Genomic DNA, 22,337 nt, shown 5'->3' on the forward strand with positions numbered 1-22,337 from the left:
GGACTTTGGAAGTATAATCACTGATATAATGTGGGGAACACGGCAGGCAATGTTACACAGTAAGATCCCACAAATAGCAATGGGTTAATGACCAGATAACGTGGATCAATGGGGATCATCCCAAAAAATGGCACCTCCAGCCACGTGGTTTCCATTAGTGTCAGCATGGATTACGTGCTCAAGTCTCTGGATTAGGACTTGAACTCGCAACCTTCTGGCTGCAAGGAGAGTGGTCTCCACTGAGCCACAGCTGACGCCGAAGGATCAGGTCAGGATGTCAGTTCTTAAATTGGTGGCAGACTGGGTGGAAGTCCCAGGATATCTGGCCTCATCCCCCCCACTCCTCCCACTCACCCCTCCAAATCAATACTTGGATGTAAGTGGGAGCTGGGGGAGGGGTGGCAACTCAGGCACTAGACTCACTCCTTCTTTTCTATTTGTTCAAAGGATGTGGGCATCTCTGGCTGGGCCAGCATTTATTGCCCATCCCTAATTGCCCTTGAGAAGTTGGTGGTGAGCTGCCTTCTTGAACCGCTGCAGTCCATGTGGTGTAGGTATAGGGAGGGAGTTCCAGGATTTTGACCCAGCGACAGCGAAGGAACGGTGATATATTTCCAAGTCAGGATGGTGAGTGACTTGGGGATGAACTTCCAGGCGGTGGTGTTCCCATCTATCTGCTGCAATTGTCCTTCCCTGTGGAAACGCAGGATGGGTGTGAGTCCAAATTCAAAGGCAAATTCCTCCCAATTTGTACCTGTGACCAAACCTTTAGGTTCAGTAGGGAGGTGGCAGCGGTGAGATCCAGGTCACAGAGAGAGACAAACATTCAAAAGACAGTGGTAAGGATGAGTAAACCAGCGTCATGGTCTGTCACTTTAGAATGGTTTACAAGTTCAAAGCAATGGTCCAGCAGCTGCTGAAAGGTCACTGACTTAAAACGTTAACTCTGTTTCCCTCTTCACAGGGTGCTGCCATACCTGTTGAGTATTCCTAGCATTTTCTGTCTCTGATTCAGATTTCTAGCATTCTGAAGTATTTTAATTTGTATCCAGCCAGTTGATGTTTGTTATGACCTTCCTGTAGAGCACTTGGCCAGGCGGGACCAGGTGTGCCTTAACTCAAGCAGAGAGGTAGCTTCCCTCGAACGAACTTTGGAAAGTCAGACAGTTGTGTGGCCCACAATTCCTGGCGTATCCGCAGGGAGGGTCTATCCATCGTTCTTGGGGTATCTCTGTCTAGCCTTCCTACAGAAATCCTCAGCAGCATCGAGGGCCAGCAGCCGGTCCTGTGAATAGTAACACACTTCATTATTTCCTTGGGTTACATTCACAGTGCAGCAGTCCCGCGGACACTGTGCGACCTCCACTGAGCACCTGCACTTCTGACCTAACCTAACAGAATATAACTTGCCTTTTTAAAAAAATTATTATTTTATATGATGTGGGCATCGCTGGCAAGGCAAACATTTGTTGCTCATCCCTAATTCCCTTGACCTGAGAGGCTCGCTCGGCCATTTCAGAGGGCAGTTAAGAGTCAACCACATTGCTGTGGGTCTGGAGTCACATGTAGGCCAGACCGGGTAAGGAGGGCGGATTTCCTTCCCTAAAGGGGATTAGTGAACCAGATGGGTTTTTATGACAGTCAAGGATAGTTGTCGTGGTCACCATTTCTGAGACTCACTTCCAATTCCAGATTTTTCTTTTATTAATTGAATTTAAAATCCACCAGCTGCCATGGTGGGATTTGAACCCATGTCCCCAGAGGAGTAGTCTGGGCTTCTGGATCACTTGTCCAGTGACACTACCGTCTCCTCCTATAATATATTTATAAAAATATCAATCCCAAAGCACTTTACAGGCAATTAGGTCTGTTTGAAGTGTAGTTGCAACGGTAATGAAGAAACCATGACAGCCAATGTACACACAGAAAGATCCCACACACAGCAATGAAGTAATGATACAGAGAAAATATAATTTTAGTAAGGGCACTGAGCACCTTGCTCTTCTTCAGAATAGCACCGTTAGGTCATTTCTGTTTGTCTGGACCAAGACCAGGTATAACATAATCCCAGAAGGATAAAGACACAAGAGGGCGATTTGCTTGTGGCGCTGTCAAACCTACTTAAGAATCAAAAACAGCTCAATGCTCATAACTTGGCCAAGGCCAACAAGTCCCACCAGAATCAGGGGGCAGATGAGGAGAATTAATTTACTCAGCGAGTTGTCCTGATCTGGTACATGCCGCCTGAAAGAGTGATGGAAGCAGATTCAATAGTAACTTTCAAAAGAGAAAGTTTGAGATATACATATTTGAAAAAAAAGGCCATTTTGCAGGAGTGTAGTATAAAGGGTTAATAACTTATATGCTAATACTAAATAAACATAATCAGATTATACGTCTCTAGAGCTCACAGAGAGAGAGAGAGAGATGGTTCTGGAAGGAGCCACGTGCTTATACCTGTACATAGATGTAAATAGTTAATAAACATTTTGAAAGTTACTGGGTGCCTGGTTTACAGCAGCGTCTGTTAAACACCATTCTCCCCCACCAACCTGGTCCCTTTCTGATGTTACTTCACAGGGAGAAAGAGAAAATAAAATGCTTGCATTTACATACCGCCTTTCATGGCCACAGAGCATCCCAAAGCATTTTTCAGCCCAAAAAATACTTTTGATGAGCAGTCACTGTGGAAATGGAGGGAATATGATAGCCAATTTATGCACAGCAAGTTCCCATTAACAGCAATGTGATAATGACAAGAAAATCAGATTTTACTGATTTAACTTAAGGGATAATCAGTTTTTCCTGATGTAAATTGAGGGACAATCAGTTCTTACTGATCAGATTCAGGGATAATCAGTTTTTACTGAAGTAAATTGAGGGATAATCAGTTATTACTGATGCAGATTGAGGGAAAATCAGTTTTTATTGATAAAAATAGGGGAATAAACAGTTTTCACTGATGTAAATTGAGGGGTAATGAGTTTTTACTGATGTAGATTGAGGTATAATCAGTTTTTACTGATGTAAATTGAGCGATAATCAATTTTTTATTGATGCAAATTGAGGATAATCAGTTTTTATTGATGTAACTTGACAGATATTGAGTTTTTACTGATGTAAATTGAGGGATATTCAGGTTTACTGATGTAAATTGAGGGATAATCAGTTTCTACTGATGTAGATTGAGGGATAATCAGTTTTTACTGATTTACGTTGAGGGATAATCAGTTTCTACTGATGTAAGTTGATAGATATTCAATTTGTAATGATGTAGATTGAGGGATAATCAGTTTATACTGATGTAAATTGAGGGATAATCAGTTTCTATTGATGTAGATTGAGGGATAATCAGATTTTACTGATGTAGATTGAGGGTTAATCAGTTTTTACTGATGTAGATTGAGGGATAATCAGTTTTTACTGATGTAGATTAAGGGATAATCAGTTTCTACTGATGTAGTTTGTGGGATAATCAGTTTTTACGGAGGTAAATTGAGGGATAATCAGTCTTTACTGATGTAGATTGAGGGATAATCAGGTTTTACTGATGTACATTGAGGGATAATCAGTCTTTACTGATGAAGATTGATGTATAATCAGTTTTTACTGATGTAAATTAAGGGATAATCAGTCTTTACTGATGTCGATTGAGGGATAATAAGTTTTTACTGCTGTAGAGTGAGGTATAATCACTTTTTAGTGATGTAAATTGAGGGATAGTCAGATTTTATTGATGAAAATTGAGGATAATCAGTTTATATTGATGTAAATTGACAGATGTTGAGTTTTTACTGATATAAACTGAGGGATATTCAGGTTTACTGATGTAAATTGAGGGATCAACAGTTCTTACTGATGTAGATTGAGGGATAATCAGGTTTTATTGATGTAGATTGAGGGATAATCATTTTTACTGATGTAGATTGAAGTATAATCAGTTTTTACTGATGTAGATTGAGGGATAATCAGATTTTACTGATGTAGATTGAGGGTTAATCAGTTTTTACTGATGTAGATTGAGGGATAATCAGTTTTTACTGATGTAGATTAAGGGATAATCAGTTTCTACTGATGTAGATTGAGGGATAATCAGTTTTTACTGATGTAGTTTGTGGGATAATCAGTTTTTATGGATGTAAATTGAGGGATAATCAGTCTTTACTGATGTACATTGAGGGATAATCAGTCTTTACTGATGAAGATTGATGTATAATCAGTTTTTACTGATGTAAATTAAGGGATAATCAGTCTTTACTGATGTCGATTGAGGGATAATAAGTTTTTACTGCTATAGAGTGAGGTATAATCAGTTTTAGTGATGTAAATTGAGGGATAATCAGATTTTATTGATGAAAATTGAGGATAATCAGTTTATTTTGATGTAAATTGACAGATGTTGAGTTTTTACTGATATAAATTGAGGGATATTCAGGTTTACTGATGTAAATTGAGGGATCAACAGTTCTTACTGATGTAGATTGAGGGATAATCAGTTTTTATTGATGAAAATAGAGGGAAAATCAGTTTTTACTAATGTAAACTGAGGGATAATCAGTTTCTACTGATGCAAACTGAGGGATAATCAGTTTTTACTGATTTAGGTTGAGGGATAATTAGTTCTTACAGATGTAAATTTATATGTAATCAGTGTTTACTGATGTAGATTGAGGGGTAATTAGATTTTACTGGTCTAAATTGAGGGATAATCAATCAGTTTTTACTGATGTAGTTTGAGGCTTAATCAGTTTTTACAGATATAAATTTATGTGTAATCAGTTTTTACTGATGTAGATGGAGAGGTAATCAGATTTTACTGATGTCAATTGAGTATAATCAGATTTTTATGATGTATGTTAAGGGATAATCAATTTTTGCTGTTGTAGATTGAGGGATAATCAGTTTTTCCTGATGTAAATTGAGGTATAATCAGTTTTTACTGATGTAGATTCAGGGATAATAGTTTTTACTGATGTAGATTGAGCAATAATCAGCTTTTACTGATGTAAATCGAGGGATAATTAGTCTTTACTGAAGTAAATGGAGGGATAATCAGTCTTTACTGATGTAGATTGAGGATAATTAGTTTTTACTGATGTCAAATGAGGGATAATCACTTTTTACTGATGTAGAGTGAGGTATAATCAGTTTTTACTGATGTAAATTGAGCGATAATCAATTTTTTATTGATGCAAATTGAGGATCATCAGTTTTTATTGATGTAACTTGACAGATATTGAGTTTGTACTGATATATATTGAGGGATATTCACGTTTACTGATGTAAGTTGAGGGATAATCAGTTGCTACTGATGTAGATTGAGGGATAATCAGTTTTTACTGATTTACGTTGAGGGATAATAAGTTTCTACTGATGTAAGTTGATGGATATTCAATTTGTAATGATGTAGATTGAGGGATAATCAGTTTATACTGATGTAAATTGAGGGATAATCAGTTTCTACTAATGGAGATTGAGGGATAATCAGATTTTACTGATGTAGATTGAGGGATAATCAGATTTTACTGATGTAGATTGAGGGTTAATCAGTTTTTACTGATGTAGATTAAGGGATAATCAGTTTCTACTGATGTAGTTTGTGGGATAATCAGGTTTTACTGATGTAGATTGAGGGATAATCAGTTTCTACTGATGTAGTTTGTTGGATAATCAGTTTTTACGGATGTAAATTGAGGGATAATCAGTCTTTACTGATGTAGATTGAGGGATAATCAGGTTTTACTGATGTACATTGAGGGATAATCAGTCTTTACTGATGAAGATTGATGTATAATCAGTCTTTACTGATGTTGATTGAGGGATAATAAGTTTTTACTGCTGTAGAGTGAGGTATAATCAGTTTTTAGTGATGTAAATTGAGGGATAATCAGATTTTATTGATGAAAATTGAGGATAATCAGTTTATATTGATGTAAATTGACAGATGTTGAGTTTTTACTGATATAATTTGAGGGATATTCAGGTTTACTGATGTAAATTGAGGGATCATCAGTTCTTACGGATGTAGATTGAGGGATAATATGATTTTACTGATGTAGATTGAGGGATAATAAGTTTTTACTGATGTAAACTGAGGGATAATCAGTTTGTACTGATGTAATTTATGATAATAAGTTTTTATAGATGTAAATTGATGGATAATGAGTTTTTACTAATGTAAATGGAGGGATAATTAGTTTTTACTGATGTAGATTGAGGGATATTCTGATTTACTGATGTAAGTTGAGGGATAATAAGTTTTTACTGATGTAGATTAAGGTATAATCAGTTTTTACTGATGTAGATTGAGGTATAATCAATGTTTGCTGATGTAGATTGTAAATTGAGGGATAATTAGTTTTTACTGATGTAGATTGAGGGATATTCTGATTTACTGATGTAAATTGAGGGATAAACCGTTTGAACAGATGTAAATTAAGGGATAATCAGTTTTTACTGATGTAGATTGAGGTATAATCAGCTTTTACTGAGGTAGATTGAGGTATAATCAGTTTTTGCTGATGTAGATTGAGGGATAATCAAATTTTGTGATTTAGATAGGGGGATTATCGGGTTATACTGATGTAGATTGAGGGCTAATCAGTTTTTACTGTGTAGATTGAGGGTTAATCAGTTTTAACTGATGTAATTTATGATAATAAGTTTTTATAGATGTACATTGATGGATAATGAGTTTTTAGTGATGTAAATTGAGGGATCTTTAGATTTACTGATGTAAATGGAGGGATAATTAGTTTTTACTGATGTAGATTAAGGGATATTCTGATTTACTGATGTAAATTGAGGGACAAACCGTTTGAACAGATGTAAATTAAGTGATAATCAGTTTTTACTGATGTAGATTGAGGTATAATCAGTTTCTACTGATGTAAACTGAGGGATAATCAGTTTTTAATGATGTAGATTGAGGGAAAATCATTGTTTACTGATATAGGTTGACGGATAATCAAATTTTCGGACTTAGATTGGGGGATGATCAGGTTATACTGATGTAGATTGAGGGTTAATCAGTTTTTACTGTGTAGATTGAGGGTTAATCAGTTTTTAGTGATGTAAATTATGATAATCAGTTTTTATAAATGTAAATTGATGGATAATCAGTTTTCACTGATGTAAATGGAGGGATATTCAGGTTTACAGAGGCAAATTGAGGGATAATGATATTCTATTCATGTAAATTGAGGGATAATCAGTTTATACTAATGTAGATTGAGGGAGAATCAGTTTTTACTGATGTAGCTTTAGGGATAATCCGTTTATACTGATGTAGATTGAATGATAATCGTTGTTTACTGATGTAGATTGAGGGATAATAAGTTTTTACTGATGTAAACCGAGGGATAATCAGTTTTTACTGATTTAAACTGAGGGATAATCAGTTTCTACTGATGTAAACTGAGGGATAATCAGTTTTTACTGATGTAAACTGAGGGATAATCAGTTTTTACTAATGTAAACTGAGGGATAATCAGTTTTTATTGATGTAAACTGAGGGATAATCAGTTTCTACTGTTGTAAACTGAGGGATAATCAGTTTTTACTGATTTAGGTTGAGGGATAATTAGTTCTTACAGATGTAAATTTATATGTAATCAGTGTTTACTGATGTAGATTGAGGGGTAATTAGATTTTACTGGTCTAAATTGAGGGATAATCAATCAGTTATTACTGATGTAGTTTGAGGCTTAATCAGTTTTTACAGATGTAAATTTATGTGTAATCAGTTTTTACTGATGTAGATTGAGGGGTAATCAGATCTTACTGATGTCAATTGAGTATAATCAGATTTTTTGATGTATATTAAGGGATAATCAGTTTTTACCATTGTAGATTGAGGGATACTCAATTTTTACTGATGTGGATTGAGGGATAATCTGTTTTTCCTGATATAAATTGAGGGATAATCAGTTTTTATTGATGTAAATAGCGGGATAATAGTTTTTACTGATGTAGATTGAGCAATAATCAGTTTTTACTGATGTAAATTGAGGGATAATCAGTCTTTACTGATGTAGATTGAGGATAATCAGTTTTTACTGGTGTCAAATGAGGGATAATCACTTTTTACTGATGTAGAGTGAGGTATAATCAGTTTATACTGATGTAAATTGAGGGATAATCAGTTTTTACTGATGTAGATTGAGGTATAATCAGTTTATACTGATGTAGATTGAGGTATAATCAGTTTTTACTGATGTAGATTGAGGGTTAGTCAGCGTTTACTGATGTAGCTTGAGGGATAATCAGTTTTTGCTGATGTAGATTGAGGGTTAATCAGTGTTTACTGTGTAGATTGATGTATAATCAGTTTTTACTGATGTAAATTGAGGGATATTCAGTTTGTACTGATGTACGTTGAGGGGTAATCACATTTTACTGATGATGATTGAGGGAAGATCAATTTTTACTGATGTAAATTGAGGGATAATCAGTTTTTACTGATGCAGATTGAGGGATAATCAGTTTATGCTGATGTAGATTGAGGGATAATCATTTTTAATGATGTAGCTTGAGTTATAATCAGTTTTTACTCATGTAAATTGAGGGATATTTATTTTTTACTGATGTAAATTGAGGTAGATTGAAGGATAATCAGTGTTTACTGATGTAGATTGATGTATAATCAGTTTTTTCTGATGTAAATTGAGGGATATTCAGTTTTTACTGACGTAGCTTGAGGGATAATCAGTTTTTGCTAATGTAGATTGTGGGATAATCAGTCTTTATTGATGTAGATTGAGGGATAATCAACTTTTCTTGACTTAGATTGGGGGAAAGATCAGGTTATAGTGATGTAGATTGAGGGCTAATCAGTTTTTACTGTGTAGATTGAGGGTTAATCAGTTTTTACTGATGTAAATTATGATAATCAGTCTTTATTGATGTAAATTGAGGGATAATGAGTTTTTACTGATGTAATTTGAGTGATATTCGGATTTACTGATGTAAAGTGAGGGATAATCCGTTTTAAGTGATGTATATTGAGGGATAATTAGTTCTTACTGATGTAGGTTGAGGTATAATCAGTTTTTAATGATGTAAATTGAGGGATAATCAGTTTTTGCTGATGTAGGTTGAGAGGTAATGAATTTTTTCTGATGTAGATTGAGGATCATTAGTTTTTACTGATGTATATTGAGGGATAATCTACTTTTATATCGTAGATTGGGGGATGATCAGGTTATACTGATGCAGATTGAGGGATAATCAGGCTTTACTGATGTAGTTTGAGGGATAATCAGTTTCTACTGATGTAGATTGAGGTATAATCAGTTTTTACTGATGTGAATTGAGGGATAATCAGTTTTAATTATGTACGGTGTGGGATAATGATATTCTATTCATGTAAATTGAGGGCTAATTAGTTTATACTAATGTAGATTGAGGGATAATCAGTTTTTGCTGATGTAAATTGAGGTATAATCAGTCTTTACTGATGTAAATTGAAGGATAATCAAATTTGCTCATGTAAATTGAGGGATAATTAGTTTTTACTGATGTAGAATGAGGGATATTCTGATTTACTGATGTACATTGAGGGATAAACCGTTTGAACAGATGTAAATTGAGGGATAATCAGTTTTTACTGATGTAGATTGAGGTATAATCAGTTTTTACTGAGGTAGATTGAGGGATAATCAAATTTTGTGACTTAGATAGGTGGATTATCAGGTTATACTGATGTAGATTGAGGGCTAATCAGTTTTTACTGTGTAGATTGAGGGTTAATCAGTTTGTACTGATGTAATTTATGATAATAAGTTTTTATAGATGTAAATTGATGGATAATGAGTTTTTACTGATGTAAATTGAGGGATAATCAGATTTGCTCATGTAAATTGAGGGATAATTAGTTTTTACTGATGTAGATTAAGGGATATTCTGATTTACTGATGTAAATTGAGGGACAAACCGTTTGAACAGATGTAAATTAAGTGATAATCAGTTTTTACTGATGTAGTTTGAGGTATAATCAGTTTCTACTGATGTAAACTGAGGGATAATCAGTTTTTAATGATGTAGATTGAGGGAAAATCATTGTTTACTGATATAGGTTGACGGATAATCAAATTTTCGGACTTAGATTGGGGGATGATCAGGTTATACTGATGTAGATTGAGGGTTAATCAGTTTTTACTGTGTAGATTGAGGGTTAATCAGTTTTTAGTGATGTAAATTATGATAATCAGTTTTTATAAATGTAAATTGATGGATAATCAGTTTTCACTGATGTAAATGGTGGGATATTCAGGTTTACAGAGGCAAATTGAGGGATAATGATATTCTATTCATGTAAATTGAGGGATAATCAGTTTATACTAATGTAGATTGAGGGAGAATCAGTTTTTACTGATGTAGCTTTAGGGATAATCCGTTTATACTGATGTAGATTGAATGATAATCGTTGTTTACTGATGTAGATTGAGGGATAATCAGTTTTTACTGATGTAAACTGAGGGATAATCAGTTTTTACTGATGTAAACTGAGGGATAATCAGTTTCTACTGATGTAAACTGAGGGATAATCAGTTTTTACTGATGTAAACTGAGGAATAATCAGTTTTTACTAATGTAAACTGAGGGATAATCAGTTTTTATTGATGTAAACTGAGGGATAATCAGTTTCTACTGTTGTAAACTGAGGGATAATCAGTTTTTACTGATTTAGGTTGAGGGATAATTAGTTCTTACAGATGTAAATTTATATGTAATCAGTGTTTACTGATGTAGATTGAGGGGTAATTAGATTTTACTGGTCTAAATTGAGGGATAATCAATCAGTTTTTACTGATGTAGTTTGAGGCTTAATCAGTTTTTACAGATGTAAATTTATGTGTAATCAGTTTTTACTGATGTAGATTGAGGGGTAATCAGATCTTACTGATGTCAATTGAGTATACTCAGATTTTTTGATGTATATTAAGGGATAATCAGTTTTTACCATTGTAGATTGAGGGATACTCAATTTTTACTGATGTGGATTGAGGGATAATCCGTTTTTCCTGATATAAATTGAGGGATAATCAGTTTTTATTGATGTAAATAGCGGGATAATAGTTTTTACTGATGTAGATTGAGCAATAATCAGTTTTTACTGATGTAAATTGAGGGATAATCAGTCTTTACTGATGTAGATTGAGGATAATCAGTTTTTACTGATGTCAAATGAGGGATAATCGCTTTTTACTGATGTAGAGTGAGGTATAATCAGTTTATACTGATGTAAATTGAGGGATAATCAGTTTTTACTGATGTAGATTGAGGTATAATCAGTTTTTACTGATGTAGATTGAGGTATAATCAGTTTTTACTGATGTAGATTGAGGGTTAGTCAGCGTTTACTGATGTAGCTTGAGGGATAATCAGTTTTTGCTGATGTAGATTGAGGGGAAATTATTGTTTACTGATATAGGTTGACGGATAATCAAATTTTGTGACTTAGATTGGGGGATGATCAGGTTATACTGATGTAGATTGAGGGCTAATCAGTTTTTACTGTGTAGATTGAGGGTTAATCAGTTTTTACTGATGTAAATTATGATAATCAGTTTTTATAAATGTAAATTAATGGATAATCAGTTTTCACTGATGTAAATTGAGGGATAATCAGTTTTTACTGATGTAGATTGAGGGATAATCTGTTTTTACTGATGTAGATTGTGGTATAATCAATTTTTACTGATGTAATTTGAGGGATAATCAGCTTTTATTGATGCAGATTGAGGGATAAACAGTTTTAATGATGTAGAGTGAGGGATAATAAGTTTGTATTCATGTAAATTGAGGGATAATCACTTTATGCTGATGTAAATTGAGGGATAATTAGTTTTTACTGAGGTAGATTGAGGGATATTCAGATTTGCTCATGTAAATTGAGGGCTAATCAGTTTTTACTGTGTAGATTGAGGGTTAATGAGTTTTAACTGATGTAGATTAAGGTATAATCAGTTTTTACTGATGTAGATTGAGGTATAATCAGTTTTAGCTGATGTAGATTGAGGGAAAATCATTGTTTACCGATATAGGTTGACGGATAATCAAATTTTGGCACTTAGATTGGGGGATGATCAGGTTATACTGATGTAGATTGAGGGTTAATCAGTTTTTACTGTGTAGATTGAGGGTTAATCAGTTTTTAGTGATGTAAATTATGATAATCAGTTTTTATAAATGTAAATTGATGGATAATCAGTTTTCACTGATGTAAATGGAGGGATATTCAGGTTTACAGAGGCAAATTGAGGGATAATGATATTCTATTCATTTAAATTGAGGGATAATCAGTTTATACTAATGTAGATTGAGGGAGAATCAGTTTTTACTGATGTAGCTTTAGGGATAATCCGTTTATACTGATGTAGATTGAATGATAATCGTTGTTTACTGATGTAGCTTGAGGGATAATCAGTTTTTACTGATGTAGCTTGAGGAATAATCAGTTTTTGCTGATGTCGATTGAGGGATAATCAGTTTCTACTGATGTAGATTGAGGGATAATCAATTTCTACTGATTTAAATTGAGGGATAATTAATTTTTACTGATGTAATTTATGATAATAAGTTTTTATAGATGTTAATTGATGGATAATGAGTTTTACTGATGTAAATTGAGGGATTTTCAGATTTACTGATGTAAATGGAGGGATAATTAGTTTTTACTGATGTAGATTGAGGTATAATCAGTTTTAGCTGATGTAGATTGAGGGATAATCAGTTTCTACTGATGTAGATTGAGGGATAATCAGATTTTACTGATGTAGATTGAGGGACAATCAGATTTTACTGATGTAGATTGAGGGATAATCAGTTTTTACTGATGTAGATTGAGGGACAATCAGTTTTTACTAATGTAAATTGAGGGATAAACAGTTTTTACTGATGTAGATTGAGGGAACATCATTGTTTACTGATATAGGTTGACGGATAATCAAATTTTGTGACTTAGATTGGGGGATGATCAGGTTATACTGATGTAGATTGAAGGCTAATCAGTTTTACTGTGTAGATTGAGGGTTAATCAGTTTTTACTGATGTAAATTAAGATAATCAGTTTTTATAAATGTAAATTGATGGATAATCAGTTTTCACTGATGTAAATGGAGGGATATTCAGATTTACAGAGGCAAATTGAGGGATAATGCTATTCTATTCATGTAAATTGAGGGATAATCAGTTTATACTAATGTAGTTGAGGGAGAATCAGCTTTTACTGATGTAGCTTTGGGGATAATCCGTTTATACTGATGTAGATTGAATGATAATCGTTTTTTACTGATGTAACTTGAGGGATAATCAGTTTTTACTGATGTAAATTGAGGGATAATCAATTTTTACTAATGTAGATTGAGGGATAATCAGTCTTTACTGATGTAAATTGACGTATAATCAGTCTTTACTGATGTAGATTGAGGGATAATCAGTTTTTGCTGATGTAGATTGAGGGATAATCAGTTTTTACTGATGTAAATTGATGTATAATCAGTCTTTACTGATGTAGATTGAGGGATAATCAGTTTTTGCTGATCTAGATTGAGGGATAATCAGTTTCTACTGCTGTAAATTGTGGGAAAAACAGTTTGTACCAATGTAGATTGACGGATAATCAAATTTTGTGACGTAGATTGGGGGAAGATCAGCTTATAGTGATGGACATTGAGGGCTAATCAGTTTTTACTGTGTACATTGAGGGTTAATCAGTTTTTACTGATGTAGCTTGAGGGGTAATCAGTTTTTACTGATGTAGATTGAGGGATAATCCATTTTTACTGATGTAAATTGAGAGATATTCAGTTTTTGCTGATGTAGATTGAGGGATAATCAGTTTCTACTGATGCAGATTGAGGGATAATCAGTTTTTACTGATGTAAATTGAGGGATAATCAATATTTACTAATGTAGATTGAGGGATAATCAGTTTTTACTGATGTAAATTGAGGTATAATCAGTCTTTACTGATGTAAATTGAAGGATAATCAAATTTGCTCATGTAAATTGAGGGATAATTAGTTTTTACTGATGTAGATTGAGGGATATTCTGATTTACTGATGTACATTGAGGGATAAACCGTTTGAACAGATGTAAATTGAGGGATAATCAGTTTTTACTGATGTAGATTGAGGTATAATCAGTTTTTACTGAGGTAGATTGAGGGATAATCAAATTTTGTGACTTAGTTAGGTGGATTATCAGGTTATACTGATGTAGATTGAGGGCTAATCAGTTTTTACTGTGTTGATTGAGGGTTAATCAGTTTGTACTGATGTAATTTATGATAATAAGTTTTTATAGATGTAAGTTGATGGATAATGAGTTTTTACTAATGTAAATGGAGGGATAATTAGTTTTTACTGATGTAGATTGAGGGATATTCTGATTTACTGATGTAAATTGAGGGATAATAAGTTTTTACTGATGTAGATTAAGGTATAATCAGTTTTTACTGATGTAGATTGAGGTATAATCAGTTTTTACTGATTTACGTCGAGTGATAATCAATTTTTACTGATGTAGGTTGAGGAATAATCAATGTTTGCTGATGTAGATTGTAAATTGAGGGATAATTAGTTTTTACTGATGTAGATTGAGGGATATTCTGATTTACTTATGTGAATTGAGGGATAAACCGTTTGAACAGATGTAAATTAAGGGATAATCAGTTTTTACTGATGTAGATTGAGGTATAATCAGTTTTTACTGAGGTAGATTGAGGTATAATCAGTTTTTGCTGATGTAGATTGAGGGATAATCAAATTTTGTGATTTAGATAGGGGGATTATCAGGTTATACTGATGTAGATTGAGGGCTAATCAGTTTTTACTGTGTAGATTGAGGGTTAATCAGTTTTAACTGATGTAATTTATGATAATAAGTTTTTATAGATGTACATTGATGGATAATGAGTTTTTAGTGATGTAAATTGAGGGATTTTTAGATTTACTGATGTAAATGGAGGGATAATTAGTTCTTACTGATGTAGATTAAGGGATATTCTGATTTACTGATGTAAATTGAGGGACAAACCGTTTGAACAGATGTAAATTAAGTGATAATCAGTTTTTACTGATGTAGATTGAGGTATAATCAGTTTCTACTGATGTAAACTGAGGGATAATCAGTTTGTAATGATGTAGATTGAGAGAAATTTATTGTTTACTGAAATAGGTTGATGGATAATCAAATTTTGGGATTAGATTGGGGATGATCAGGTTATACTGATGTAGATTGAGGGTTAATCAGTTTTTACTGTGTAGATTGAGGGTTAATCAGTTTTTAGTGATGTAAATTATGATAATCAGTTTTTATAAATGTAAATTGATGGATAATCAGTTTTCACTGATGTAAATGGAGGGATATTCAGATTTACAGAGGCAAATTGAGGGATAATGATATTCTATTCATGTAAATTGAGGGATAATCAGTTTATACTAATGTAGATTGAGGGAGAATCAGTTTTTACTGATGTAGCTTTAGGGATAATCCGTTTATACTGATGTAGATTGAATGATAATCGTTGTTTACTGATGTAGCTTGAGGGATAATCAGTTTTTACTGATGTAGCTTGAGGAATAATCAGTTTTTGCTGATGTCGATTGAGGGATAATCAGTTTCTACTGATGTAGATTGAGGGATAATCAATTTCTACTGATTTAAATTGAGGGATAATTAATTTTTACTGATGTAATTTATGATAATAAGTTTTTATAGATGTTAATTGATGGATAATGAGTTTTACTGATGTAAATTGAGGGATTTTCAGATTTACTGATGTAAATGGAGGGATAATTAGTTTTTACTGATGTAGATTGAGGTATAATCAGTTTTAGCTGATGTAGATTGAGGGATAATCAGTTTCTACTGATGTAGATTGAGGGATAATCAGATTTTACTGATGTAGATTGAGGGACAATCAGATTTTACTGATGTAGATTGAGGGATAATCAGTTTTTACTGATGTAGATTGAGGGACAATCAGTTTTTACTAATGTAAATTGAGGGATAAACAGTTTTTACTGATGTAGATTGAGGGAACATCATTGTTTACTGATATAGGTTGATGGATAATCAAATTTTGTGACTTAGATTGGGGGATGATCAGGTTATACTGATGTAGATTGAAGGCTAATCAGTTTTACTGTGTAGATTGAGGGTTAATCAGTTTTTACTGATGTAATTTATGATAATAAGTTTTTATAGATGTACATTGATGGATAATGAGTTTTTAGTGATGTAAATTGAGGGATTTTTAGATTTACTGATGTAAATGGAGGGATAATTAGTTCTTACTAATGTAGATTAAGGGATATTCTGATTTACTGATGTAAATTGAGGGACAAACCGTTTGAACAGATGTAAATTAAGTGATAATCAGTTTTTACTGATGTAGATTGAGGTATAATCAGTTTCTACTGATGTAAACTGAGGGATAATCAGTTTGTAATGATGTAGATTGAGGGAAATTTATTGTTTACTGAAATAGGTTGATGGATAATCAAATTTTGGGATTAGATTGGGGATGATCAGGTTATACTGATGTAGATTGAGGCTTAATCAGTTTTTACTGTGTAGATTGAGGGTTAATCAGTTTTTAGTGATGTAAATTATGATAATCAGTTTTTATAAATGTAAATTGATGGATAATCAGTTTTTACTGATGTAAATTGAGGGATAATCAATTTTTACTAATGTAGATTGAGGGATAATCAGTCTTTACTGATGTAAATTGAGGGATAATCAGTTTTTGCTGATGTAGATTGAGGGATAATCAGTTTTTACTGATGTAAATTGACGTATAATCAGTCTTTACTGATGTAGATTGAGGGATAATCAGTTTTTGCTGATGTAGATTGAGGGATAATCAGTTTTTACTGATGTAAATTGATGTATAATCAGTCTTTACTGATGTAGATTGAGGGATAATCAGTTTTTGCTGATCTAGATTGAGGGATAATCAGTTTCTACTGCTGTAAATTGTGGGAAAAACAGTTTGTACCAATGTAGATTGACGGATAATCAAATTTTGTGACGTAGATTGGGGGAAGATCAGCTTATAGTGATGGACATTGAGGGCTAATCAGTTTTTACTGTGTACATTGAGGGTTAATCAGTTTTTACTGATGCATATTGAGGGGTAATCAGGTTTTACTGATGTAGATTGAGGGATAATCCATTTTTACTGATGTAAATTGAGAGATATTCAGTTTTTGCTGATGTAGATTGAGGGATAATCAGTTTCTACTGATGCAGATTGAGGGATAATCAGTTTTTACTGATGTAAATTGAGGGATAATCAATATTTACTAATGTAGATTGAAGGAAAATCAGTTTTTACTGATGTAAATTGAGGTATAATCAGTCTTTACTGATGTAAATTGAGTGATAATCAGTTTTTACTGATGTAGATTGAGGGATAATCAGTCTTTACTGATGTAAATTGAAGGATAATCAAATTTGCTCATGTAAATTGAGGGATAATTAGTTTTTACTGATGTAGATTGAGGGATATTCTGATTTACTGATGTACATTGAGGGATAAACTGTTTGAACAGATGTAAATTGAGGGATAATCAGTTTTTACTGATGTAGATTGAGGTATAATCAGTTTTTACTGAGGTAGATTGAGGGATAATCAAATTTTGTGACTTAGTTAGGTGGATTATCAGGTTATACTGATGTAGATTGAGGGCTAATCAGTTTTTACTGTGTAGATTGAGGGTTAATCAGTTTGTACTGATGTAATTTATGATAATAAGTTTTTATAGATGTAAGTTGATGGATAATGAGTTTTTACTAATGTAAATGGAGGGATAATTAGTTTTTACTGATGTAGATTGAGGGATATTCTGATTTACTGATGTAAATTGAGGGATAATAAGTTTTTACTGATGTAGATTAAGGTATAATCAGTTTTTACTGATGTAGATTGAGGTATAATCAGTTTTTACTGATTTACGTCGAGTGATAATCAATTTTTACTGATGTAGGTTGAGGAGTAATCAATGTTTGCTGATGTAGATTGTAAATTGAGGGATAATCAGTTTTTGCTGATGTAGATTGAGGGATAATCAGTTTTTACTGATGTAAATTGACGTATAATCAGTCTTTACTGATGTAGATTGAGGGATAATCAGTTTTTACTGATATAGATTGAGGGATAATCAGTTTTTACTGATGTAAATTGAAGGATAATCAAATTTGCTCATGTAAATTGAGGGATAATTAGTTTTTACTGATGTAGATTGAGGGATATTCTGATTTACTGATGTACATTGAGGGATAAACCATTTGAAGAGATGTAAATTGTGGGATAATCAGTTTTTACTGATGTAGATTGAGGTATAATCAGTTTTTACTGAGGTAGATTGAGGGATAATCAAATTTTGTGACTTAGTTAGGTGGCTTATCAGGTTATACTGATGTAGATTGAGGGCTAATCAGTTTTTACTGTGTAGATTGAGGGTTAATCAGTTTGTACTGATGTAATTTATGATAATAAGTTTTTATAGATGTAAGTTGATGGATAATGAGTTTTTACTAATGTAAATGGAGGGATAATTAGTTTTTACTGATGTAGATTGAGGGATATTCTGATTTACTGATGTAAATTGAGGGATAATAAGTTTTTACTGATGTAGATTAAGGTATAATCAGTTTTTACTGATGTAGATTGAGGTATAATCAGTTTTTACTGATTTACGTCGAGTGATAATCAATTTTTACTGATGTAGGTTGAGGAATAATCAATGTTTGCTGATGTAGATTGTAAATTGAGGGATAATTAGTTTTTACTGATGTAGATTGAGGGATATTCTGATTTACTTATGTGAATTGAGGGATAAATCGTTTGAACAGATGTAAATTAAGGGATAATCAGTTTTTACTGATGTAGATTGAGGTATAATCAGTTTTTACTGAGGTAGATTGAGGTATAATCAGTTTTTGCTGATGTAGATTGAGGGATAATCAAATTTTGTGATTTAGATAGGGGGATTATCAGGTTATACTGATGTAGATTGAGGGCTAATCAGTTTTTACTGTGTAGATTGAGGGTTAATCAGTTTTAACTGATGTAATTTATGATAATAAGTTTTTATAGATGTACATTGATGGATAATGAGTTTTTAGTGATGTAAATTGAGGGATTTTTAGATTTACTGATGTAAATGGAGGGATAATTAGTTCTTACTGATGTAGATTGAGGTATAATCAGTTTCTACTGATGTAAACTGAGGGATAATCAGTTTGTAATGATGTAGATTGAGGGAAATTTATTGTTTACTGAAATAGGTTGATGGATAATCAAATTTTGGGATTAGATTGGGGATGATCAGGTTATACTGATGTAGATTGAATGATAATCGTTGTTTACTGATGTAGCTTGAGGGATAATCAGTTTTTACTGATGTAGCTTGAGGAATAATCAGTTTTTGCTGATGTCGATTGAGGGATAATCAGTTTCTACTGATGTAGATTGAGGGATAATCAATTTCTACTGATTTAAATTGAGGGATAATTAATTTTTACTGATGTAATTTATGATAATAAGTTTTTATAGATGTTAATTGATGGATAATGAGTTTTACTGATGTAAATTGAGGGATTTTCAGATTTACTGATGTAAATGGAGGGATAATTAGTTTTTACTGATGTAGATTGAGGTATAATCAGTTTTAGCTGATGTAGATTGAGGGATAATCAGTTTCTACTGATGTAGATTGAGGGATAATCAGATTTTACTGATGTAGATTGAGGGACAATCAGATTTTACTGATGTAGATTGAGGGATAATCAGTTTTTACTGATGTAGATTGAGGGACAATCAGTTTTTACTAATGTAAATTGAGGGATAAACAGTTTTTACTGATGTAGATTGAGGGAACATCATTGTTTACTGATATAGGTTGACGGATAATCAAATTTTGTGACTTAGATTGGGGGATGATCAGGTTATACTGATGTAGATTGAAGGCTAATCAGTTTTACTGTGTAGATTGAGGGTTAATCAGTTTTTACTGATGTAAATTAAGATAATCAGTTTTTATAAATGTAAATTGATGGATAATCAGTTTTCACTGATGTAAATGGAGGGATATTCAGATTTACAGAGGCAAATTGAGGGATAATGCTATTCTATTCATGTAAATTGAGGGATAATCAGTTTATACTAATGTAGTTGAGGGAGAATCAGCTTTTACTGATGTAGCTTTAGGGATAATCCGTTTATACTGATGTAGATTGAATGATAATCGTTTTTTACTGATGTAACTTGAGGGATAATCAGTTTTTACTGATGTAAATTGAGGGATAATCAATTTTTACTAATGTAGATTGAGGGATAATCAGTTTTTACTGATGTAAATTGAAGGATAATCAGTTTTTGCTGATGTAGATTGAGGGATAATCAGTTTTTACTGATGTAAATTGACGTATAATCAGTCTTTACTGATGTAGATTGAGGGATAATCAGTTTTTGCTGATGTAAATTGAGGGATAATCAATATTTACTAATGTAGATTGAGGGATAATCAGTTTTTACTGATGTAAATTGAGGTATAATCAGTCTTTACTGATGTAAATTGAGTGATAATCAGTTTTTACTGATGTAGATTGAGGGATAATCAGTCTTTACTGATGTAAATTGAAGGATAATCAAATTTGCTCATGTAAATTGAGGGATAATTAGTTTTTACTGATGTAGATTGAGGGATATTCTGATTTACTGATGTACATTGAGGGATAAACCGTTTGAACAGATGTAAATTGAGGGATAATCAGTTTTTACTGATGTAAATTGAGGGATAATCAGTTTTTACTGATGTAGATTGAGGGATAATCCGTTTTTACTGATGTAGATTGAGGGACAATCAGTTTTTACTAATGTAAATTGAGGGATAAACAGTTTTTACTGATGTAGATTGAGGGAACATCATTGTTTACTGATATAGGTTGATGGATAATCAAATTTTGTGACTTAGATTGGGGGATGATCAGGTTATACTGATGTAGATTGAAGGCTAATCAGTTTTACTGTGTAGATTGAGGGTTAATCAGTTTGTACTGATGTAATTTATGATAATAAGTTTTTATAGATGTAAGTTGATGGATAATGAGTTTTTACTAATGTAAATGGAGGGATAATTAGTTTTTACTGATGTAGATTGAGGGATATTCTGATTTACTGATGTAAATTGAGGGATAACAAGTTTTTACTGATGTAGATTAAGGTATAATCAGTTTTTACTGATGTAGATTGAGGTATAATCAGTTTTTACTGATGTAGATTGTAAATTGAGGGATAATCAGTTTTTGCTGATGTAGATTGAGGGATAATCAGTTTTTACTGATGTAAATTGACGTATAATCAGTCTTTACTGATGTAGATTGAGGGATAATCAGTTTTTACTGATATAGATTGAGGGATAATCAGTTTTTACTGATGTAAATTGAGGTATAATCAATCTTTACTGATGTAAATTGAAGGATAATCAAATTTGCTCATGTAAATTGAGGGATAATTAGTTTTTACTGATGTAGATTGAGGGATATTCTGATTTACTGATGTACATTGAGGGATAAACCATTTGAAGAGATGTAAATTGTGGGATAATCAGTTTTTACTGATGTAGATTGAGGTATAATCAGTTTTTACTGAGGTAGATTGAGGGATAATCAAATTTTGTGACTTAGTTAGGTGGCTTATCAGGTTATACTGATGTAGATTGAGGGCTAATCAGTTTTTACTGTGTAGATTGAGGGTTAATCAGTTTGTACTGATGTAATTTATGATAATAAGTTTTTATAGATGTAAGTTGATGGATAATGAGTTTTTACTAATGTAAATGGAGGGATAATTAGTTTTTATTGATGTAGATTGAGGGATATTCTGATTTACTGATGTAAATTGAGGGATAATAAGTTTTTACTGATGTAGATTAAGGTATAATCAGTTTTTACTGATGTAGATTGAGGTATAATCAGTTTTTACTGATTTACGTCGAGTGATAATCAATTTTTACTGATGTAGGTTGAGGAATAATCAATGTTTGCTGATGTAGATTGTAAATTGAGGGATAATTAGTTTTTACTGATGTAGATTGAGGGATATTCTGATTTACTTATGTGAATTGAGGGATAAACCGTTTGAACAGATGTAAATTAAGGGATAATCAGTTTTTACTGATGTAGATTGAGGTATAATCAGTTTTTACTGAGGTAGATTGAGGTATAATCAGTTTTTGCTGATGTAGATTGAGGGATAATCAAATTTTGTGATTTAGATAGGGGGATTATCGGGTTATACTGATGTAGATTGAGGGCT

At 32.7% G+C, this 22,337-nt stretch overlaps 1 protein-coding gene across 1 annotated transcript in view; it reads right to left on the minus strand.

The window, feature by feature from the left end:
- Positions 1-671: 671 nt before the first annotated feature.
- LOC121285094 (melanoregulin-like) overlaps positions 672-22,337 on the minus strand; it is a 166,832-nt gene continuing 145,166 nt past the window's right edge. The window contains 1 exon segment of the mRNA XM_041201226.1: positions 672-1,285. Coding sequence (XP_041057160.1) covers positions 1,208-1,285 — 78 coding nt within the window. The 3' untranslated portion in view covers positions 672-1,207.

The sequence above is a fragment of the Carcharodon carcharias genome, chromosome 12 (genome assembly GCF_017639515.1).
Source record: "Carcharodon carcharias isolate sCarCar2 chromosome 12, sCarCar2.pri, whole genome shotgun sequence".
NCBI classification, from domain to species: domain Eukaryota; kingdom Metazoa; phylum Chordata; class Chondrichthyes; order Lamniformes; family Lamnidae; genus Carcharodon; species Carcharodon carcharias.